The following is a 25,590-nucleotide window of genomic DNA, read 5'->3' on the forward strand; positions in this document are numbered from 1 at the left end:
ACTCCTGAATAGTTAGAATGTTGGTGAGCATTTCATGATGCCGCAACATTCCATGATGCTTACAGCACCTGGGTGTGGTGTTGGGGCAGGGAATTTTCAAAAAGTAAAACTAGTGCTCTGGCATCTCTAGCCTCCAAGTTTCTTTGATTCTGCATCAACTCTTTAAGCTAGGCAGATTTTTAAAGACTTCAGCCCATATCCACCCATGCCTGTGAGTGTTTCTGTTGGCAAATAATTGAAACTACGATTTCCCTACAAATCTGTATGTTTTCTGTGCTTTAATTTGACACTCCACTACCATATCTCTACAATATCAGTGAATACTCCAGCCGCTCATCTGCCCATTTGCTATTGTGAGGTACGTCTCAGTTGTCACTTGTGTGTTGTTGTCTTAGAAGATGGAATGTTAAAGAACCATTATGGTTCTTCAAATCTTCATTTATCTTTTCCCTATTTTTCAAAGGATTTATTCTGGTGCAAGATTTAGAGCACCCATAGAGAACGATTGTGCTCTCCCAGTAGATTCTGAAATATTCTTACATTCTCCCTCTGCACTCTTGATTGATTGATTAAGTGCCGTCAAGTCGATGACAACTCATTGTGACCACATAGATAGATTCTCTCCAGGATGATCTGTCTTCAATTTGGCCTTTTAGGTCTCTCAGTGGTGCATTCGTTGCTGTCGTAATTGGGTCCATCCACCTCCCTCTTCGCCTCTGGTGCTGTTAGGGAAACTGGCCAGCCTGGAGTGCTCGCTGTGGGGTTTCAGGCAAAAGCCCCTGGGCCATGGGGAGAGCAGAGGAATTAAGTGGGGCCATGGGGTGGCAAAAGGAAAGTGCTAACAGGTGAGGCTGGAGATGCTGCTCAAGAGCCAGGAATGGCAGATTCCCTTCCCCACCCCCCACCTCTTAATCATGCCAGCAACATCTCTCACCAGCTACCTTGGAGAAGCCACTGCCAGTCTGTGTAGACAATACTGAGCTAGATGGACCCAAGTGTCTGACTCAGTATAAAGCAGCTTCCTATGTCCTGTGTTCACCTTGCTGCTGGTTGTCTTCTTCTTCTCTTTCCTTCAATGTTTCCCAACATTATGGACTTCTCAAAGGAGCCGTGTCTTCGCATAATGTGCCCAAAGTATGATAGTTTGAGCCTGGTCATTTGTGCCTCCAGTGAAACCATAATAATGGTTGTCTTCTAATAAGCTTCGAATAACCTCTGAGAATAGTCTATGGTAGCTTAACATTGTCGTATTTGTGGTATACTATGGAAGTACTAATATGGGTTAACAACAGTTCTGAAATTGAGTTACATGCAAAATACCCATATGTTCAATATGTGAAAAGAGTACAGATATGTAGTTTATTACTTTAACAAGCACTTTCTTTTGTGAATTACTTTTACAAATGTGGTTTTGCTTGAAACATTATCTGATTCTAAATACTATTGTTGTTTATGCTGTATCTGGTAACAGTCCCGCAATTCAATTACACTTTTGCTAGAGACTTTTTCAGTTGTTGTCTTAGAAAAATAGTAGTTCAAGATAAACTATTTTCCTAGAATATTTTTGTCTGTGTCTGGAGGAAGGTACTGCATTAAGTTAAAGTGCAGTTTAGTGACTTTTAAAGATTTGAAACATTCATTAAATAAGGGAAACATTCTTCCTGGAAGATAATGTTTTTGTTTGTTTGTTGGGAAAAGTCTGTGCTGGGAAGAACAAAAGGAAATTCAATACTTGGGAGACTGAAAACAGCCATTGAACTAGTTTTCCAGATCACGTTAAGCATTTTTCTTCCTAGGCATTGGATGCATTTCAGGTCACTTCCTGAGGCTGTCAAATTTATTATAAATGTGGTAGTAAAAGGTTCTTTGTGGGAGGAGCACATATGCTGAGATATATTCTTTTAATATAAATAATCATGACATTTTCTTTCAGGAGCAGCATTCTCTTGAGTCTGTCATCTGGTGACTGTTTTTTAGTTTGCCTTCTTGCAAATCACCACATTTTAATCACCTTTGTTTCCATAAGGCACTTTGCTTCAGTGTTTGGTCAGCGGTCATATCCAGAGTTTTAGGTATTGTGACACAAGCTTCTGCTTCTACTTCAACTGCTTAAAGCATGATCCTGTGTGAAGCAAGCAGCTAGATGGGCCGAGCTCTTCTTCACTTGCCACAATACTCAGCTTCCAGAGGTGTAGCTGTGCCAGTCTACTACAGCAAAAACAATAAAGAGTCAAGCACAGTGCTTTTCAACCAGTGGTACAAGTACCACTGGTGGTATTTCATAGGCAGGTGGTACATGTTTCTTCTGGTGCAGGAGCTGCTTGTCATTGCTCTGCCTGGGGCAGCCTCACTTGAAGAGGAGAATGTTTGGGATTGGCATGCCGTGATAGCCCAGGGCAGCTGTGGGGCAGCCCAGACCTTCAAAAGTGGTGTGGATTGGGCAAGGAGAGAAGAAGGGTGCAGCGTAGAGGAGAGATCAGGAGCCTTTGCATTACTGCAGGGACAACTGTGTGAGAAGCTACCTTTTCCCACACACAACACCCATTCCTGGAGAAAGTGGTACTCACAAACAAAGATTGGGATGCACTGGCCTAATTATTATTATTAATAATAATAATATAATTATTATTACATTTATATCCCGCTCTTCCTCCAAGGAGCCCAGTGTGGTTTACAACATACTTGAGTTTCTCTTTCACAACAACCCTGTGAAGTAGGTTAGACTGAGAGAGAAGTGACTGGCCCCGAGTCACCCAGCTAGTTTCATGGCTGAATGGAGATTTGAACTCGGGTCTCCCTGGTCCTAGTCCAGCACTCTAACCACTACACCACGCTGGCTCTAATAGCATCTTGAAGACTAACACATGACTCCTATAGGCCTTCTATCTATCTATCTGTCTGTCTGTCTGTCTATCAATCAAATTGTACACCGCCCCAAACTTTCATCTCTGGGCGGTTAACAATTACATAAAACAGGTTAAAAACATGCACTAAACTTAAAACAATTTAAACAATTTAAAAGTCAAAAAACAGATTAAAACCTAAAAATTTAAAAAACTGAAAAAGCTGGGGTGAAGAGGTGGGCTTCTAATTGTGGGTTTGCACCAGTGACAGGATCATTCCATGCTGCAACCTAAAAAAAAAGCCTGCGCAGGCACAAATGGCAGCCTCTTTACCACTGCCAAGGAGCTGCACGGAGGTCCTCTATTTTCCCATGTGTGGATATTTCATTACTCTGTAATATTGTAGTAACTTTAGTCTGCTGCACTGCCTATGATGCAGCTGTAAGCAAAAGGGACATGGCAGCATTCTGCATGGTGTGGACTGGATCCTTCCCATCACCAGATTACTAGAGCTTGCATTCCAGATTAGTATTGCACTATTTGTCCTTCATATGTTTTGCAGGGAACTTTTGTGTAACAGTGCAGTTCTGAAAATCCCCATTATTTAGTGCAGATAAGCAGTCTTTTTGCACTGGCTCAGTGTTATTTGCGATGTTGTCTCCTGAATATAGCATGGAAAATTTAGTCTACCTAGAGGCCTCTGTGCAGGCACTGACTGAGTTTGCTAAAAATTGACATATTCTACTGAACTAGTTGGGGAAATTATCAGTGACCCTAGTTTTATAAGAAACCTTTAGGAGTTCGGGGATGGGACCGTAGCTCAGTGGTAGAGCCTCGGCTTTGCATGAAGAAGGTTCCAGGTTCGATTCCTGGTATCTGCAGGTAGTGCTGGGCAGGAGCGGAGCCAGGCTGGCGGTGGCCCGTGTGCGGCTGCCGCAACGGCCCCCTGGACCCGCCCGCAGGGTCTGATGTCAGACACGCCCGGCCAGCCATGCCCCCGCATCTGACATCAGATGCAGAGGCGTGGTTTTCCTTCCAAACAGGGCCGCGCGGCTCCGTTTGGAAAGAAGATTGGCCTGCGCTGCTTTGAGCAGCGCGGGCCAGAACAACTCTCTCTGCCTTAAAGGCAGGGAGAGCTGTTCCAGCCATGCTGCCAATGCAGTGCGGGGCGATCTCGCTTCTAAATGGGGCCGTGCGGCCCTGTTTGTGAGGGAGATTGGCAGCTGCATTGGCAGCAGGACCAGGAACAGCTCTCCCTGCCTCTAAGGCAGGGAGAGTTGCTCTGACCATGCTGCCAACATAGCGCGGGCCTATTTCAGCTCCAAATGGGGCCGTGCAGCCCTGTTTGGGACCGAAATAATGCCCCCGCGTCTGATGTCAGATGCAGGGGGCGTGTCTGGGGCTACGCTTGCAGCCCCTGATTGGGTGCAGCCCGGGTTCTTTGAATCCATTTGCCCAGTGGTGGCTCCGCCCCTGGGGCTGGGAAAGACTCTTGCCTGAAACCGTGGAAAGCTGCTGCCAGTCAGTGTAGACAATATTGAGCTAAATGGACCAAGGATCTGACTTGCTATAAGGCAACTCCCTATGTTCCTATGGAGTTTCTGGTTTTGTTGTATAGAACTGATCAAAACAATGCAGATAATATGCTGTTGCTGCTACCATTGATTTTCTCTTAACTGCTAACTATAGTGACCAGAGTTTGAATTCTTCACACTTGTTCCTAGTGACTGTTCTGTAAGAACTGCTGATGAGAAGCGCAGGGCTCCTTCTTTCGGCCAGCTTCATCTAGGCCTTATTCTCACTGTTTAATAATTGGATTTCAAAGAGAGCCATTGCTTCAGATACAGGCCATCTGTTTTGTTAAATGCCCAGCTGTAGAAATGTGACATCCCAGTTCTTTCCACATTGCTCCCTGCAATAACAGATTTAATTGTCATAGACTCCTAAGAAGCAGATGTTAAAAGGGGACGTTTTCAGCAGGTTCTTGGTGTGAAGTGGTAATTTGAGAGGGCTTGTGTATGGGCTTGCTGAGGTCTGATTGATGGGTTTGCCTGGCTGTTACTCTGCTAGTGCTTTGGAAATTACATCATTTCTTTCCCCCTCCCCATTCTATTGAGGCCAGGTGGAAATGTTTATGTGGAGAGCAGCCAGAGTGCCATTTGTACAGCTGGAAGACGGCTGCTTCCCATAGCAAATCAAGACAAAGTATCATAACTCCGCCCTCACAAGGCATACCAGCTGCATTTAAATTCAGATCTTGTTATTGTATTAAGGTACACTTTCTTGGACACCAAAGAGGGAAGGGGCTTATTTATCTCTTGCGCCTCTTGCTAAAGCATTATTGTTCCATTATCCAATAAATTATTTGAGTTATTGTTCCAACTCAAAAGGAATGTGTTTGATCTTTTGGGAACTAGGGTAGATTTTATTTCATTTCCCCTTTTGACAAAGTAGTGTTCTACAAAAGAGGGCTGGTTCTGATATAACATGGACCCAGAATTAAATCCTGGCTTTGTGTGATGTCCCCAAGCCTCGAGATTACATACTCGTTCCTTCCCTTTGTGTGAGGTTTGGAGGAATTCTTCAGCACAATTTGTTATAACTGAATCAAGCAATTCTGGATTATTTTAACCACAGTTGCAACAATTCCCAGGTACAGATTCTGGTTTATTTTGGAACTGTGGTTATTAAAAAAGCCAAGATTACTCAGATTTGGACATAACAGGCAATCCTTGCTTATTCTTGACCAGAATTGGAAGTAGAATTCTTCTGAGCTTTAATTCCATAGAGTATAAACCAGTGGCCATCACCACATTTTGTGGCAGAAAATTCCAAAAGTTATGTGTTGTGTAAATATTTTATTATGTCCATTCTGAATTTACTGGCAGCCAATTTCATTATAATATTATTTTCATTCTGATATGATAGATTGTTCTCTCTACCCACTTTCTCTATAGTATGCAGGGGTTTAATTTTTGTTTTATTTTTTGTGAACTTAAAAATCTCAAAATGTTGTAGTCTTTCCTTATAGGGAAGGTGTGCCAGCTCTTTATCATTTAGGTTGCCCTTTCTTGCACCTTTTTCAGCTCTTTGATATCCTTTTTGAAATGGGCAACTAGAATTGTACAAAGGATTCCAAATGCAGCAGTGATGTACAGTGGTCCCTCTACTTACGAAATTAATCCGTTCCGAATGCACATTTGTAAGTCGAAAAGTTCGTAAGTCGAAAAGCGGTTTCCCATAGGAATGCATTGGGAACGGATTAATGCGTTCCGGAGCCTAGAAAAAAGACCCAGACCCCCAGTAAGGCTTGCAAACTGCACAGGAACATTTCTTTTCAAGAATAAACAGGCAGTAAACAGGCAGGCAAGTCAAGGAAACCGCATGTAAAATTCGTAAGTCGAGGAAACACCATCTAAAATTTTGTAAGTCGAAAAAACCGCATCTAAAACCGGATCTAAAACTGCCGTTTGTAACTCGAAAAATACTTATGTCGAGTAGTTCGTAAGTCGAGGGACCACTGTATATAAAGATAGCTATTATACTTCCGATTTGATTTTCAGTTCCTTTCCTAATAGTACCTAGCATGGAACAGAGGGAATACTTTACAGGAAATATAAAGTATTGGGGCCAAGTTGTCTATAAGAAATGAAACATAGTTAATCATGGAGGCGCTTTTCAACAACTTCCAAAACATCTGCATTTTAAACTGAACTGTTGTTCAGTTATATTCTTTCCATTTGTGTCCCTGAGAAACAAGAGTGAGTGGGAATAATTTAAAAAACAGATAAAGAGGAAATTATTTCACTTTCCAGGTGGAGTTGCTTTATATATTACATATTATGCCATTAAAAAACAAACAAACCTTAGATCACTAAGTTTTCATTAGTGTCAAAGACTGATAGTTCTCCATGTACATATTTTATGTACATTATATTGTCTAGTCTCAATATTTGCAGTACCACAAATAAGTGTTTCTGATCAGCTGCTGTCCTAATGCAACATCATGCAATCAGCCAGCACTGAAAGCAGATAACTTCTGCAAATGTTTCAGAATAAAATGTTAGTGAATCTTCCAGTCTTTTGACTGATTTGTCATTCTGTGGTTGGTTAGATGGAGTGAGCTTCAGATTTCTGTTTAAATATATGTTTTCTCTAGACTGGAACAGATAGGTTTTCACATCTTTAGACTGACTTGTTTTCATATACCATTGCAATGCTTTAATATGCCAGTAGGTGTTGCTATAGTGTTGCTTGCACAATTAACACCACCACAAAAGCATTTGGTTCTCCTCTCAAAAAAATAAATAAATCATAGAAGAAACAGAAACGAGTTCCCTTGAAAGCAAACCATCCTTTGTTCACTCTGAGTGGTAGGATGGAAGAAATATCCCTTGTTTTGAAGAAGATTTAAATTGTTTTCTCCCATTGTTGCTTGAATGTGCAAAGCCAGAACAGATTACTCATTTAAGTGAAGAAATAATACTCCAAAGTATAGTAGCAGACATTTTTGCTCACATGAGTAGCAATAAAAATAATAATTCATACTGATACAAGTAGTGAAATCCAAAACAGATTGTGAGGAGCTGCAAAAAGATCTCTACAAACAGGGAGAATGGGTGACAAAGTGGAAAATGTGGTTCAATATAAGCAAGTGTAAAGTAATGCATATTGGGGCAAAGAAACCCACCTTCACATATACACTGATGGGATCTGAGCTATCAGTCACTGACCAGGAGAGAGATCTTGGGGTCGATGTGGACAGCTCGTTGAAAGTGTCGACTCATTGCGCGGCAGCTGTGAAAAAGGCTAATTCAAGGGAGACATTTAGGATTGAAAATAAAACTTAATATTAGCCTTTATACAAATCTATGATGCGGCCACATCTGGAGTACTGCGTACAGCTTTGGTCACCATATCTTAAGAAGGATATTGTAGAACTAGAAAAGGTGCTGAAGAGGGCATCCAACATGGTCAGGAGCTTGGATCACCTTCCTTTTGGGGCTAGGCTACAGCATCTGGGACTCTTTACCCTGGAAAAGAGGCGACTACAGGGAGACATGATCGAGGTGTATAGAATTATGCATGGAATAGAGAGGGTGGACGGAGAGAAATTTCTCTCTCACACACACAACACTAGAACCAGGGGTCATCCCATGAAACTGAAGGTTGGGAAATTTAGGACCGATAAGAGGAAGTACTTTTTCATGCAGCGCATAGAGCCAGCATAGTTTAGTGCTTAGAGTGTTTGACTAGGACCAGGAAGACTTGAGTTCCAATCCCCATTCAACCATGAAGCTCACTGGGTGACTCTGGGCCAGTCATGTATCTCTCAGCCTAACCTACCTCACAAGGTTGTTGCGAGGATAAAGCTAACCATTTACACTGCTCTGGGCTCCTCGGAGGAAGAGCGGGATATAAATGTAATAAATAAATAAGCAATGGAATTCTTTGCCATGGGATGTGGTGATGGCCACCTGCTTGGATGGCTTTAAAAGGGGCTTAGACAAATTCATGGAGGACAGGTCTATCAATGGCTACTAGTCTGGTGGCTCTGGGCCACCTCCAGCCTCAGAGGCACGATGCCTCTGAATACCATTTGCAGGGGAGCAACAGCAGCAGAGAGGGCATGCACATACCTCTTGCCTGTGGGCTTCCCAGAGGCATCTGGTGAGTCACTGTGTGAAACAAGATGCTGGACTGGATAGGACTTGGGCCTGATCCAGCAGAGCTGTTCTTATGTTCTTAAGTACAGAACCCAGGTGGGTCTTTGACTGAAAACTCACTCTGAGTAATACTATTTAATGCCATATTTGTTTAGTGTTTCTCAGTCTGTGATTCCTACACCATTTCTCTACTATGAAATCACTCAAAATGGTGGTCACTCAAAATGTTGGCTGCATTAATATTAGAATAAGTAGCACAACTTTGGGAATCATTACAGAGGCTACCTTCAGTAAATTGTTTGAAATTTAGTAATAGCTTAAACTCTTTTCTTGAAGTTATTTCTGACTAAAAAGTATTTTTAAAACTATCTGGCATTTTGACTTTCTACCCCAATTACTCCTCCAAAAGTCAATAGAAGTTCTCATTACATTCTGTTATCATTGGAGAGGAGAATAATATGCTGCAAATATATCTGTCTTTTGTGAATTGATTACCATTAAATTTGACACATTCTTAGGAATGTACTGCAAACTATTGTTGGGACAGTATTAAATTATTTAACTTAAATTAATTATAATAGTGGAACTGTTTTACTTTCTTGTAGATTCCTTGAAGAGTGCAAATCACAGTATTTAAAATTGGCCATGGGAGAGACGTGATAAATTGCACCACTTAAAATGATAGATTATTTTTAAAATACAGAGCTATAAAATCATATATACCATCCTGAGTAATTGTTCATATATTAAACATGGTTCTTCCCTCTAAACATTGTGAAAGCCTTTGGGTGTTGCTTGCCCCATTCCTTTTAAAATATTTTTTAATTTTTGGAGTTTCAAGATTATTTTAATGAGTAGGAAACAAGAAAATAATAATACAGTTGTCATTACTTAAGTGTCATGGGTTTTAGAACTCCAAATGTTAAACTGTGCTCAGCTAAGAGGAATTTATTGTAATGATTATTTTCCTGTATTCAAAAACATTAGTAAGTGGTAAGTGCTGCAACAGTGAACTTGAATTATTTGGATTAGTGCTTATTCAGCACAGGATTAACTAGCTTAAATATTAATTAACATTTTGATGCTCCAGTCTTTACTCTTGTGTTTAATCATCTTCTCTGAGGCCCAAACACAGAAATGTAGTTACCAGCTATGTTCTTAAATTCAGTTATGGGCTGTCTGAGAGAATTTGGAATGATTTTGCAACATTCCAAAGTTTTTGCTAAAGAGAATGTAACCCACACAGTTCTGTTTCTGCGGCCTTTGATGTAGTTTCCACTCAAGACACATTACTCTTGCTGCTGTTTCCCTATCCCACTGCAGTTGGTTGGTAACCTCACTTTTAAGGCTGCTGTAAACTCCCCAGAGGGTCTGAAATTCTGCCTGTGTATTGTCTGTTTTAGATTATTGGAATAAAAACACATTGCACTGTATTGGTGAGAAATGAAAAGCCTAATTTCTCAGAAGCATAGTAAACTGGTTTAATAGTGTTGAAACATCACAGTGTCAGGAGTCAAGCATGCTCTCTATACATAGTTAATATTTCGACTGTAGAATTTTCTGAACTTTGCCAAAAGTAAAAACGGTTTAAGTAATTTTTTGACTTAAAAGGGGGAGGGGTCAGTTATTACATAAAATTAATTCAGATGGGGTTTTAGCCAAAGGTTCCCTTCCTGTGGAAGAAGGTCTATATACTGATGGAAACTGAGCTGTTAGTGACTGAGCTGTTAGTGACAAGGAGAGGGATCTTGTGGTTGTGGTGGACAGCTTGTTGAAATATCGACAGTGTTTGGCAGCTGCAGAAAAGGCAGATTCCATGCTCAGGATCATGAAGAAGGGAATTGAAAATAAAACTGCTAATATTATAATGCCCTTATATAAATCTATGGTACAACCACATTTGGAGTCCTGTGTACAGTTCTGGTCAATGTGTCACAAAAAGGACATTATAGAACTGGAAAAGGTGCAGAAGAGAGCAACCAAGATGACCAGGGGCCTAGAGTATCTTCCTTATGAGGCAAGCCTACAACTTCTGGAGCTTTTTAGTTTAGAAAAAGGGTGACTGAGGTGGACATGATAGAGGTCTATAAAAATTATACATGGTGTGGAGAGAGAGAAATTTCTCTCCCTCTCCCACAACACCAGAACCAGGAATCATCCCATGAAACTGCCAAGAAATTTAGGACCTATAAAAGGAAGTACTTCTTCATACAGACCATAATTGATGGAATTCTGTGCCACAGGATGTGATGGCCACCAGATTGGAAGGCCTTAAAATGAGCTTAGACAAATGCATAGAAGACAGGTCTATAAATGGCTACTAGTCTTGATGACTTGTAGGGCTAGCTCCAGCTCACCAGATGCCTCTCTGCAGCCCACAGGAAAGAGTGAAGGCATACCTTATCTCCTGCTGTTGCTGCCCTGCAACTGATATTCAGAGGCCTTTCTCTTGGGCAGCAACAGCAGGAGAGAGGGCATGCCTTCACCTCTTGCCTGTGGTTTCCCCAGAGGCTTCTGGTGGGATCACTGCAGGAAACAGAATACTGGACTAGATGGGCCTTGGGCCTGATTCAGCAGTGTTGCTGTTATGTTCACTGAAGGAAGGGAACTCTTGGATGCAGCCCATGAAGTACAAGGAGGCAAGTTTCTTCTTTAGTGGTACATGATACTGTATGTACTGGGGTCTGGAGTATATCACATATACAAGATATCGTCCTTGTACATGCATCCTCCTCCCTTGCTTGCTGTGAGGCAAAACTTAGAATAATGTTCCCATAAGAAGTGGTTGAGGAGAATAGACATGGGGAACTGGAAGAACATGGTAGAAGGCACAGCTCATGCATACTCCCCTTCTTCCTTGACACATATCAAGAGACAGCTGTGATATATCACTCCCAAGACTATACTACATCGGAATGCAAATGGGGATCATATGTTTGACTTCTCACCAACATAGGAACATGAACACATAGGGAGATTACTTGAACACTTCTCTTTCACATGTGAACTTTTTTTGGTCAGCTAATTGCTTACACTGTATAGTGTATTCAGTCATCCTCCCATTGCTATGCAAGTATCTGGGACGTTCGAGTCAATTCTACAGCTCCTTGTTGCTTTCTGACTTTAAGCCTGCCATCACATATAGCATTGCCAGATTCTGTGCAGCAGTGAACAGCATTTGGCGGCGGATGGTAGGCAGTGAGTCCTATCAGCCTTTATCTGACCCTCAGTGACTCAGGGTGGGCTCTACCCTTGCTCTCTCAATACTGATTCAAGAGAGAGACTTAGGCTCCTCCCCTTTTCTTACTGCCCCCTATAGCTTTATAGTCTGGCTGTTATCCAGTTTTATTATTTAGGCTTTTATGTATTTTTGTATTATGTCTTTTAATATTTTTATATCCATTTCAATGCCCCCCATCCCTTGTTATGCTTTTACTATTATTATGTACCTTAAGTACTGAAAGTACCATATGTAATCTCACCCTGTGTACTTTTTATCTACTCTTACTTTTACTATGTAATCACAATAATGCTGTATGCTGGTCTATGACCAAAATAAAGATTGATTGATTGACTCCTAGGCAGGTGTTTTTGCAGTGTACTTATGATAGGGAAAAGAGCTAGAAGCATCTGTTTCAGATGTTACAATGTTTGTGGATTCACAAGAAGCTATTAAAAACCTAGGCTACAGTCCAATGCAAAATTAGATGAACTCAAGATCAACAGGGATTTAATTGATTTAGGGACACCTAACTCTGTTGGGTTGTCACTGCAATATGTGAAGTGATCTGAAGAACTTACAGTGAAGTTATCTGAAGAACCTATTGATTAACTCCTTCAGAAAAGGCACATCAGAAAAGGATTTGTTTCTTTTGTCATTGCTTCATAAGAATGTCCAGACAGTGGGAAAATGCTCAGTGCCACAAAAATGCACATATTTGTTAACACAGTTAACAAGTTTTGAAACAGTTAACAAGTTAACAAGTTAACAACATAGTTAACAAGTTTTGAAATCTGTAGTTTTGAAATAGGTCAAAGATGGAGATTTTTCCATCTGACAGCTTTCAATTCATTATTTTCTTTGACAACTGTCAGTGCTTAAGAATATTAAATAATAAATAATAATAAATAATATTAGAAATAATATATTACTGTTGATTCCTAACTTCACAATTTTGTCCATTGCTATTGTTGTTTGCACCCTATCTATCTACCTACCTACCTACCTACCTATCTTGTCATTGCCTTCCTTTATTCCTTCTCTTCCTCTTTCAGCCAATTTCTGGAGACTGGCGGGGAGATGGACACAGCAGTGTTTGTCTGGCATATTGCCTCTCCCTACATTCCTCCCTGAGAACAAGTTCCCTGCTTTCAATTTCTTCATCCTAATGTGAGTGCAACAATGAAGAACATTAAAGAGAGAAAGAACATGCTTTTCCAAATGACAATAAACTGTGGGATGTTGAAAGCTTTCATGCAAGTCCTAAGCACAGTCTCACTCTCTATACACATAGTGCAGCAAGTGTCCATGTGACTTCTCAGTGTAATCTTCCCCTCCGCACATATGCTGAGCAGGAACCATGTGTAATTTTTACAGCGCCACCTGCTGGCCAGCTCTTGCATTCCCAAAATAACCCATGCTTATTCATTACTTTATTTTCTTACCAAGTGCAGGTGGAAGGGGTGTGGGGACTTAAAAGAGGTGCAGGCTTTCTAGCAAGAAATTCACAGACACGGATTCTCTGTAAGCATACTGCATTTATTGAACAAGAAGCAAGTTTAAAATTCATGAATTAGAACTCAAAGTGCTCAAAAAAAAAATCTACAGATCACTCCTTACATAACCAGATCACTCTTCATCTTCCTCATGTGAAGAGAATCCTGCAAAGTCTGAGTCAATTACGGTAGTATCCATATCATTTTCTGCAAAAGGATCACGGGAGCCTGCATCAGATGATTGGATGCGGCCTTCACAAAGCCACTAACAATTGTGCTCATCTTCACAGCCTCCCAAGCCCTTATTACCCAGTCACAAACTGCTGCATATGAGGCACAACGCTGGCGTCCAGAGGGAGTGAATGAGTGCAAACAAACCCTCCGTCATCCACTTATCCCACTCTTTTCCTATATGGGACTTGAAAGAGTGGTTTACAGATATATCAAAGGGCTGCAACTTGCTTGTTAGCCCCAGCTTTGTTTATTAATTTTTGAACCGATGGCTGTTTGTGTGCCGCCATTGCTTCAAAAATAAGCAAAGACTTCGGCATAAACAACTCATTGTGGCGGGCCTGAAAGCAATGCTCAATCCACTCTCTCATCACTTCCTCATTCATCCAGCCTTTCTTGTTACAGATCACAATTATCCCATTTTGCAGTTTCTCTTGAGGCATTGTTACACGCTTGAATATAACAAGTGCCTATAATTGAGAACCACTTGCAGAGCTGTTCATGAGCTGTTGTATACCAATACTCCCCCTCGTCCCCCAGTTCATCTATTGTTTGAGTTGAAGGAACATTAAAAGACATGGGCACTTCATTCATGTTAACGATGACCTCAGGAACTAAGCTGTGTTCCACACACTGTTTCTGAACAATCTAGCTGAATCGCATGACTTTCTCTTCCCAGTCCTCTGGCAGTTTTTGCCCAAGAGTCGTTTTTGCACAAACAGACAAAGCATTACGACATATAAACTTATGCACCCAATTAACACCACCTTTGAAATCTGGTATTCTCATCTCCTGCACCAACGCTTTTGCCTTTTGTTTGATAGACAAGGCTAAAACTGCCCTTTTGCTTGCAAGAACCCAACCTTTAAGATTCACTTCCAGAAGTGGCTGTTTACCAACCCTTGCTCTGTGAGCTCTTTTCCTTGGAGGGTGTGCTTCTGAGCTTTTCTCCTCTTTCTTCCACTCATGGGCAGATTTCTCATCAAGTGAAAACTCATGACCTGCGGCTCTGTTTGCTTTTTCTTTAGCACATTTTATAACTGAGAACTTAAATTCTGCAGTGTACAATTTGTGTTTACCCATTCTTTTCCTGCGATGTGCTTCCCTGCCCTGGAGAATTTTTAGAGGATTCCTAGATCATACAGGTGTGAGGAAGTAGTTGGAATGCTCTCTCATCCCTCTTCCCTCTGTAGGAAAAGGGAAGTGTCTCATTTCCATTGTTTTCACTTCCACTGTCTCACCAGTCTTATTCTCCAAAAGCCGTAAGTATGGGGAGTATATTTTTAGTGGATTCCTGGAGGCAGCTGAAATGCTCTTCCTTCCACCCCATAGGAAGCAGCCACTGCTGTCCCAATCACAATCTCTCTTGCCCTTCGCCACTCTCCCCACTGTAGGAAGCAGCTGACGTCCCAGTTACAACCTCTAGCAAAGGAATGTGCTGCGGAGTAGCTGGGTGTGGGCTTTCTAATTGACTTATAACAAGGAAGCTAATGAACTGCGGGCTCTAGGTAGGTGCGGGCTCCTTCCGTGGGCAGGGACTATGCACGGAAATATGGTACTACAGTACTTCTTGAGTCTGGGGGAAAGGGTGGGTGGTTCTTGAAATACAAGAGATGGCCAGCAGGTGGTGTTGCCAAAATTGTGTGAGATCCCTGCTCACTGTGTGTACAGAGGAGAGGGTAAGATTGTGCTGGGATGTAGTGTGGAAGCTTGTTGCAGTGTGTACATGAGGAATCAGATCATGCTTGAAACTTGTGTGGAAGCTTTTAACACTGTTTATTGTTGCATGGAAAGGCCCAATGTTGAGTGGTGTGTGTGTGTGTATCAAAGTTAGTACACTGCATTACATTTTAAGGCATCTAGCTTTTAGCCTTCTGCTGCTATTTTTTCAGATTTAATATATGTTTTCAAAAAAATATGCTGTTGCAATAAGTGTTAAGTATCATTCAAAAATATGTACCTGTAGATTATTGGAAATATTTTGGATATAATAAATATTTGTATGTTTTTTAAAGCTGTATAACTTGCACACAGAAATAACTGTTGAGGGATTCAGTCCGATTCACTCAGCTTAAATGGCTTAAGCTTATTCTGGGACCTGCAAGTGTTGAATGCATTGGAGAATTTGAGCTGTTTTGGCTGCAGTCCACAACCCTGTTAAACTGGAATACTTCAGCAGGATTGGCACACAACTCCTAAATTATCTTGGTTGATGTATCTGCCTGCAATGCTTGTGTAAGGTCCTTGCAGTGCCAACATGACATATTTTGTGACTTTGTCCTGGCACAGGAATTGGTGTGCAACCAGCTGTAAGCACTTATTTGCTGGCTCTACAAGTTTTAGGATCAGGAAGCAAATCCATTTCCATCCACGTATCTTATCTTAACTGGGTTGCTGATCATAGTGAATAGTAGTTACCTGGAGCTTTTCATCCATTTGGGGAAAAGATGCATTTCATTGTTCCTTTCTGAAACCCATTGTATTTACTCAGCCTCATCATGTTTCACATCCAACATATTTCAATTTTCTGCTGTTTTTCTTTGCTAGATGTTAAGTGGAGACGTGGCGTTACTGAAGTCATTCTATATACATTTTTAAAAACCTGCATAATAGAAACCAGAACATGATGACATCTCTTCCCTTACATATATGGATTTTTTACTGAAGGGAAACAACCCTTTTCCAGATTGTTGGTAAATGCCCTAAATGTTGCAAGATGAGGAAGCTTCAAGCACATGTGTTTTATTGCTGTGTTCTGAATTATTAGCAGTCTGCTCATTAACTGCATGGCCGGCATCCCTGCAGTAGGATTGCATGCTGTTAACCTAGTCAGTTCAAGCATTGTATGGCAGGTTTTCTCCTGCTCTTGCAAGATGACTCTAGAAACATGGCATGAAGTGGAGTGGCTAATAAAAGCATCCTTGGCCATTTGATGGACTTCACAGTTGCACAAGTTAACACAGGATGAAAACATTTTGTGTGGTGTTTGTATGCCTAACTCTGTGCTATTGTAGTCCCTTCCCAAGCTCCTAGCAGCCATTTATATCAGCAAAGGCTATCTCAATACTTCTGCATTAGTTTTCCACATCTTCAGCTACAATCACAGATACAGGGCCTCTTTGTGTAGGCAAGATGACATTGTAAATGAAGGAACAAAGAAAGATGGGCCATACTTTGTGCATGGGTGCCCTTTTCAGGAACTTATTAACGTATTTTTAAAGTTATACTTTTTCCTTTTTTGAATGAGTAGCAATAATTCCTTACTAGCTTAACCCGCACAGAGCATCTGCATGCTAGTACTTGATTACTCCCCTCACCCCCTGCTACACACACCCTCACCTCAGAGATCTCTCCACCCTCACCTGAGCCACACTCCTGCTCCTCCTCCATCCCATTGCTTCCATCCCCCCATCCCTCTTGTTCACTCCTCAATCCCTTTATTCCATCCCCCTCACCCCTCTTGGTCACGGCTGCAGCATTGCTGGTGCCTATTGGCCAAGCTGCAGCCTCCTATCCCCAGAGACCTCCCCACCCTCACCCTAACTCCACTCCTGCTCTTCCCCACAGGAGCAGCAGCAGCAGTGGTTGACCGGGCCCTTCCTTGCTGCCGCCACTGTCATGGCCACTCATTCTCCTCAGGCCACTTACAGGCCCGGGCCTGTCCCTTGCCTGCCTTCCTCCCTCCGCCAATGGCCTCAGTAGCCCCAAACAGCAGCAGTGGTTGACTGGGCCCTTCCTTGCTGCTGCCGCCACCATGGCCACCCATTCCCTTCAGGCTTGGGCCCCTGCCTTGCCCTTCCTTCTTTCTCTCTTCCCCTCCCTTCTTTTTCTCTCCTCCACTTGCTCTTCCCCTCTGTCTTTCTTCTCCTCCCTTCTCTCTCTCTTTATCTCCCTCTCCCCCTTCCCTAACAGATGTTGTTCATTTTGTTTCCTCATCTTATTTACACAATGGCAGCCTCCTTCTCCTGAAGGGACTCTTTTCTCCCTCATGACTCCTCTTTTTGCAGACCCCTGCCTACTATCCTATATATATATATATATATATATATATATATATATATATATATATATATTCCTCTTCTCTATAATCAAGAACATCTTCAGACCAGTAACAGTTTCATTCCAACTGACCTTAACCATCACAGGCTCCTCCTCCCTATCTGCATATGGAATCCCCACTGCTCAATCTTCTGCTCTGCTCTCACAGGCTTCTCCTCCCTATCTGCATATGGAATTTGCTCTACTTCTGCTCTCACAGGCTCCTCCTCACTATCTGCCTATGGAATCCCCACTGCCCAATCAAGTGCTTCTGCTCGCGTACTCTTGCGAGAGCTGCCACACATGGAATTAGCCATAGGTACACCTTAGAGAATTATATATATAGCCTTTTGAAATAGTGTATGGCAAGAGAAGATCTCAAAAGGAACCAATGGCGAAATCATGGTTAAGATGTGAGCTTCAAACAGGAAGACATCAATGTGAATGAACACTTATTCTGTGCTCTGGCTTTTCAAGATGGTTGATGCTTTTCAGATGGTTGCATTTACGTAATACATTTCCTTCAACATTTCAGAGCATACATAAAATAGACTGTGTACTACTTGCTTTGAACATGTTTCTTTTCAGTTTTTAAATCTGAGTGTGAATGTATGTTACTTATTTTTACAGTGTGATTGCTTTGCTCAAGTCATGCAATTAGATCTTTTTCCATTGGCTTTAATGGATTCTAGAGAGAACTTCTATAGACTTAGGGCCAAACTGCACATTATGCTAAGCCTGTCATTAACTGAGAAGCTTAGCACCTGGAGACGGAGTGCCTCTTTGACATAAAAAAGCAATTGTGGGGTCAGGTGGTTCAGTTTGGGACAGTGGCACATAGAGGTGGAGTTAACTTTTCACCCTTGTCCTCTCCCCCCACCCCGAAATTTCCTCCTCTTGAAGTTCCTGTTTGAAGCGCTGGCTGGGGGTGGGTGGTGGTGGCTGGGGTGTGATTTTGCACAGGGCAAAGTGTTAAATCTCCTACTAATGTCCTGAAGTCCTGGCCTAAATTGGGACCAGCAGTGACTGCTTTTTTATATATATATATATATATATATATATATATATATATATATATATATATATATTAAAGCAGCACTTCTGGTTTCCTTTTTGGTGTTAAACCCATCATTTAATGATAGGCTTCATGTAATGTGTAATTTGGCTTTTCACTGGAATGGATGCTACAAGGGATGTGTGGCTACTGCTGAAAGCATCAACCTTGTATCTCCTCTTTCCTCCTGTAATATGTAGAGAAACAAAATACATGATGTGATGCCACCATGTTCCAGTGTCCCTGCTCTACTTCTTTGGCTGTTGCTTTTGAGTATGAGGAAACTTAGAGCAGGGGTGGAAAGACTTAAGACTTCCAAAGATGCCCTTTCCAAAACCTTGGGAGCTGCATGCAAGAAATGGGGACTTGGGGCAGTGGAGCCCATCGCATAATGGCTGCTTCTATAAAAATATATATATCAATGGAGTAGCAGATTTTAACATCAAAACTACTGAATTCCAGGAGAATTTTGCTGCAGGACAGGAGGGGAGCAAGAGTGGCTGCTTTGCTGGGGAAGAAAGTGGAGAGAAATTAATGGGAGGGAAAGTGAAAGCGAAAGCACCGGAAGAGAAAGAAATGGAAAATAGTGTGACCATGCCCCCATTTAGGCAGCCACTCAGATTGGCTGGGTGGGAGGAAGAAGCAAGCCGGAATGCCTGGAGCATTTCCAGACAGCAAGCTTTACTGTGAGTTTAGTGCAAGGATTTACTGCGAGTTCAAATTTTCCCCAAAAAACCAAAACAAAAAGTAGATTTTACCCCCAACATAAATCGGGCTACGCTCTAATGTGCAATGAAAAACCCAAATGGTGTGTGAAGTGCTCCCTGATAGCTCACAGGGACTTTAGGGTAAATCTGGCCAATATGTGAGTGCACACTGTCCATTCCAGAGGAGAGGCGAGCTAAAAGGTCCATTTGGAAATGCTCCTAGGTATTTTCCAGACTACGGGATTTGCAACAGTTAAAGCGTTGCAAAGTGTGATTGTAATACTTTCTTGTCATAAGGCTTGAAGGAATTTTCCTTTCCTTCTGATTCAGCCAGTTAATGCTTAACTCACTGACCAGTCTCAGTCAACTCTGCTGCACGAGGGAAGGCTCTAGCACTGAGTCATCCCTTCTCTCTGCTTGAGAAGCAGTCTGGCTGGTTTAAAAGTCTTTAGCTTTCCAAACCCAGAAAAGCTAAGAAAAAGATGTTGGTACTAGATAAATATTGCTGCCACTAAGCCACCTCTATAAACAGTATTTCCCAATATTGTTTGGGGTGACTAACAACCCCCATTTTACTTTGCTTCCCCTTGCCAAGGATCTTCCCCTTGGCAAGAATAAAAACCAATTTTTCTCCCAGGCGTTTGCCTGCACATGGAGTTAATTGTTAATTTGGCCAAGATGTCTTTGATATGTGTTCTGCACCAGAGAAACCCCCCCTGCCCCGCTTCTCCTTCTCAGTTAATTATCAACCCTCTGAAGCTTGTAAAAAGAACAGAGGGGAAAAACTTTTATTCAGTTGCTACAGACTGGTTTTATCTGAGGCTTTTAGCTTTTTCAATACACTTAAAAATACTTAGTTGGTCACAAGAATACTTCGAAAGCACCCCAAATGATGCTGGGGTGGCATACAGTAAAATCTTAGTTACTTAGTCTCAAAGAACAGATATTTAGGAGAATGCAAAGCACACAAACAAAAGAAAAATACATTCCTCATGCACAGTCTGACTAAACAAACTGTTACCTAGTTTAAATTCCCGAAGCCACAATCCTGGCTTCTTGTCCTTGAACTCACCAAACTCCTGATGAGAATCAAGCCTCCTGCTGATCTTTCAACCTGAGAGATTATCCTGCAGCCTCTGCCATGAGGCAGCCAACTTCCTGCTAGTCTGCACTTTCTGCCAAGACTTCTTTCTTGTTCCCAGAATTCCCCCCCTGCAGCTCTCATGACCCACCCACCTGTTGGACTGATTGGGTGAACCATGGAGTTCACCAGCCTGTCAGGCAAAACAAGGGTTCACTTCCTGTTAACTCTTTAGAGGGAGGGGAGACTGGTCACTACAGTGACAGAATAGTGCAACGGTTTAAAACTGAGAGTAAAGGGTTGTTTAATGCTTCATTGTAGGCTGGTGGCCATTCATATTTTCCGTCCACTACAACGTGTTTTACATGCAGGAAGTGTCCATATTCTCCTTGAAACACATTTATGTGCCCCTCCTCCTGCTGCATTTGAGCCATTGCAGTCGCGGGTGGGGGTGGGGACATGTCGACCTTTTTAAAAAAAATTCTCAGCTGCCTTGCGCTAATCCGCCAGAAGGGGGAAGCCCCGTTCCAAAACAATGTATTTCATCATTGCAGCCTTGCACAAGCGATTCTGGCAATTAAAAAAAAAAAATTCAATGGAAGATGCCATAATAATAGAGGCAGGAGGTGGAGGGGAGGCGACCAGTGAGAGCGAGCAATCTGAAGACGCAGATAGGGGGCTTGGCTCCCCACTACCTGCTTTCTAGGCTCTAGATGTCCCATCTTACTCCCACTGGTTGGGCTGGGTGGTGCTCCATCTCCATACGGGGGCATCCAAGCAGCAAGTGACGGGGAGCAGGAGGGACAGAGGGCTGCACTCAGCCATCCTCTGCCCCTTTCCCCACTTGCTGCCGGGTGGACGTGGGACTGGCTCAGCAACTCATCTGGGGAGGAGCTTCCTGCCACTCAGAGTGTCCCAATCCCCAGCTGGGAATGGAGCACTTTCTCTGCCACGACCTCACTTAGGGTCAGCTAAGAGGGAGGGGGTCCGCTGTCCTGCCTAGCCCAGCACGCCACTAGCTCTTTCAGCCTCTGCCTGCCCCCAAGTGCAAGAAGAGACATTTTTTAAAAAAAATCATTTTACATAAATGGCAACATTATTATTATTTGTTATTTCTCTGTGTAAACTGCCCTGAGCCATTTTTGGAAGGGAATGAAATCGAATGAATGAATGAATGAATGAATATTTCAAGAATGGGCGGAATGGGGCTATAAAAATCGTCACATACTGATTTGAACCGTCCACATCACAAAGCATTGCGACATGTAAACAACTGGGCAAGCCTCCTAAAAACAAAGGAGCAAGTACACAGCTTGGGTGTATTGCTGGACCCGGCTCTGCTTTTGGAAGCTCAGATGAAGGTGGTAGCCAGGGGTGCCTTTGCACGGCTTCAGCTAGTGTGCCAGCTGCGTCCCTTTCTCAAGGAGGAAGATCTGGCCATAGTTACCCATGCCTTAGTCGCATTACGGCTGGATTACTGTAACGTGCTCTACATGGGGCTGCCCTTGAAGGATATTTGGAAACTGCAGCTAGTGCAAACTGGAGCTGGAATCACATCACACCTATTTTGAAAGAGCTGCACTGGCTACCAGTTTGTTTCTGGGTCCAATTCAAGGTGCCAGTTTTGACCTTTAAAGCCCTTAATGGTTTGGGCCTGGGATACCTGAGGGACCGCCTGCTCCTAAGGGTTGCTGCCCGCTTGACGAGGTCATCTGAGGGGGCTCTGCTCTGGGTACTGACTGACAGTGAGGGAGGCTTGGTTGTCGTGCACGTGGGACAGGCGTTCTCTGTTGCTGCCACCAGACTCTGGAATGTTCTCCCGGTGGCTGTTCGCTCCTCGGTCTCCATCACAGTTTTTAGAAAGCTTGTGAAATCTTGGCTTTTACCCAGGCTTTTATATGATTGTCTCTACTGCTGCTTCTTTGTGTTTTGTGTGGTTATCTTATGCTTGTATTTTATATCCTTTTAGTCACATCTGTGTTTTTATATTTTGGCTTAATATTTTAATGGTGTAATTTTTATAGTCTTGTTTTAATTTTTGTGTGAACCGCCTTGGGATGGTTTTAATGAAAGGCAGTATACAAAATTAAGCATAATAAAAATAAATAAATAAAAACGGAAAAATACAGCTACTTTCCTGCAACGCATACAATGTTGTAGGGGTGCGATGCAGCAATAAAATCTGAAAGAGGGCATGAGAAATATGAATGGCACCCTTCTTGACAGTGCAGTGAGTGCAATGTCAAAACACTGGCAATACAGAGGGGCACTTATGGGACACGTTGCAAATCTGTGTCAGCGTGTAATCTGGAAAACGCCCTGGAGAGCTACTTCAGATAATAGCCTGAGAGCTATCAGGAGCTCCCAAAGTGTACCTAATGCCTGTTCCTGACTTAGACTGTGATGATGTGCTTTGTACACATATTTTGTAACACTGAACAGTATGAGGGGAGAGAGGAAGAAGCAATGTAGGGTTGCTGTGGTAGGCTGGAGCCTTATATCTCTCAGACCCTCAAGTTCTGCCCTTAAGATTATTAAGCTAATTTCAAATTTGCTGTCACAACTTTCAACCAAGACAGATCTTTGAATTAACTTGGGAATGAATGGGAATTAATACGTTCTTATCAGTAACCTCACAAAACTACAATAAGCAAGATTCTTTGAGGGAATCCCTAACAGTTAAGTTGATTTAAATTTAGTATAGATGCATCCTTAGTAGCATGACTAGAAGCAACTTGCCTCTAATTTGTCAACTGCTTTTGTCAGCAGACATGCTAACTCAGAGGTAGGCAACCTTTGCTTTCCAGCTGCATTTGAACTACAACTCCCATCATACCCAACCAGCTGGGGGTGATGGGAGTTGTAGTTCAGCAACAGCTGGAGAGCAAAGGTTGCCTACCCCTGTGCTAATTGCTCAAGGCAATAGTTTAACATACAGTACTTTAAAATAAGTTTCTAATATAGTAGCATACTGAAGACTAATTCCCCCCCCCCCCCAACCTCTCTATTTTCAAGTTAGGCACTAGGGACAGATTGGGGTCCTACTAGTGAATCTGCCATCCTGCTCCCTCCCCATATCCCTGCCTGAGCTGACACAAGTGATCTTAGACTTGGTATTGAAGACCCTCAGGCCTGTTGTTCTCTAGGGGACTTCCGCGTTCATTCCATACTGTTGTCTAGGGATAGCTCAGGCCATCTGCAGAGGCGGCGACAGTTGTTCTTCCCAGATTTGTGGGCAGATTAGATTTTTTAAATTAATATTTTATTTTTTTCAAATACCCACTCTTTTTTACAAATAGATATGTATATAAGATGTACCCATTATAATACTTAAAAAATCACACACAAACCATATATGGTCAGAAAATATATACAGTACAGTAGTCCCTCGACCTACGAACTACTCGACAACCAACGTTTTCGACTTACGAACGCCAAAAAAGACCGGAAGTAGTTGGCGGTTTAGATTTGGCTTCCTCGACTTACGAATTTTTAGATGCGGTTTCCTCGACTTACGAGTGTTTCCAGACCTCCGTGGGTGCGCTTTTCGACCTACGAAAATTTCGACTTACGAACGTCCGTTCGGAACGGATTAACTACGTAAGTCGAGGGACCACTGTATGCCTTAAATAAATTTCTTTAAATAATAAAATATCATAAAGATTATTAATAGCACTTGATGAATGAGGCCAGATCAAATGTCTATTTAAATATTTTATGTATATATTTATTTGTACATACTTTCTTCCTCCTGGAAAAATGCCTGTGGACACCCATGACTCAGGACTTGATAGCCTTTGTGACCATGTGTTTCAGTTATTGCAAGTGGGGAGGTGGACAGAGTGCTTGGAGGAGTGTGGTTTACCACGTGTCTGCTCTGACCTTGCCCTTCTTGCTTGTCATATCTGACAAAAGGGCACTGAATGTCTGGTCCAAAAACTGATAAGAGGTGGCTGTGAAAATATCCCTCTTAGAATCCAAGGACTGCAACGAATATCAGCCAGTTGTAAATATCCTGTTCTTTGGCAAGCTGATTGACTAGAAGGTTGCCGTTCATCTCTAGGCACTCAGGAGTAGCTATAATTGAACAAGGGGGGACAAATGTTCCTGGGCCCCTGAGGGAAGAGGGTCCACTGATTACATGATAGCTTGCTCTTCACTCTTGCCCTCCTATATCCTCGACTCACCGGCAGGCACACTTTTGGATCCTGAGCGAGGGCTCTTCTCAGCTTCAAAAAAGATGAGCCCTCTCCAGGAGGTATATATGTAGGTAAAGGTAAAGTGTGCCATCGAGTTGGTGTCGACTCCTGGTGACCCAGAGCCCTGTGGTTTTTCTTTGGTAGAATACAGGAGGGGTTTACCATTGCCATCTCCTGTGCAGTGTGAGATAATGCGTTTCAGCATCTTCCTATATCACAATAGTCTGTGAAACATACCAGCGGGGATTCAGACTGGCAACCTCATGCTTGTGAGGCAAGTCATTTCCCGCTGTGCCATTAGATGGCTTATATATGTAGGTAGTAAGCATATATGTTAAGCATCTATCTATTCTATCTGTCTGTATATAATTCTCTAAAGCGTACCCGTAGCTAATCCCATGCATGGCAATTCTTGCGAGAGTTTGTGAGCAGAAGCACTGTGGTGATTGGGCAGTGGGGATTCCATGTGCAGATAGGGAGGAAGAGCCTGTGATGGTTAAGATAGCCTAACCTACTTCACAGGGTTGTTGTGAGGAGGAACATAAGTATGTAGTACACCGCTCTGGGCTCCTTGGAGGAAGAGAAGGTTTATTTATTTATTTATTTATTTATTTAGTCAATTGGAATGCAAGTGTTGCTGGTTAGAAGATGTACTTGATTATAGAGGAGAGGAATCTATCGATAGATAGTGGGCAGGGGTCTGTGAAGAGAGGGGTTGTGAGGGAGGAATGAGCCCCTTCAGGAGAAGGAGGCTGCCATTGTGTGAATTAGATGAGGAAACGAGATGAACAAGATCTGTTAACTCAAGAAAGGAGGTGGGGGGGAAGGCAGGGGAAGAGCGAGTGGAGGAGAGAGAAAGAGAGAAAAAGAAGGGAGGAGAAGAGAGAAAGGGCGAGGGACAGGCCCTAGCCTGTCAGTGGCCAGAGGGGAACGAGTGGTCATGACGGTGGCTGCAGCAAGGAAGAGCCCAGTCAACGATGCTGCTGCTCCTGTGGAGAGGAGAAGGAGTGGGGCTCAGGTGAAAGTGCGGAGGTCTCTTGGGATAGGGGCTGGAT

General features: G+C 42.6%; 1 protein-coding gene across 3 annotated transcripts in view; it reads left to right on the forward strand.

Moving 5' to 3' along the window:
* Positions 1 to 25,590, forward strand: part of ARSB (arylsulfatase B) — a 294,461-nt gene that overhangs the window by 235,501 nt on the left and 33,370 nt on the right. Inside the window, exon 8 of one of the 3 annotated variants that reach the window (XM_053295439.1) lies at positions 12,785 to 12,906. The exons of the other annotated variants lie outside the window; for them this stretch is intronic. Within the exon in view, the coding sequence (XP_053151414.1) occupies positions 12,785 to 12,863 (79 nt within the window). The 3' untranslated portion in view covers positions 12,864 to 12,906. Of the gene's footprint in view, positions 1 to 12,784; positions 12,907 to 25,590 lie in introns of those variants that run through there. 3 annotated transcript variants of the gene reach the window in all.

This window comes from Hemicordylus capensis, chromosome 2 (assembly GCF_027244095.1).
Source record: "Hemicordylus capensis ecotype Gifberg chromosome 2, rHemCap1.1.pri, whole genome shotgun sequence".
In the NCBI taxonomy this organism is placed as follows: Eukaryota; Metazoa; Chordata; class Lepidosauria; order Squamata; family Cordylidae; genus Hemicordylus; species Hemicordylus capensis.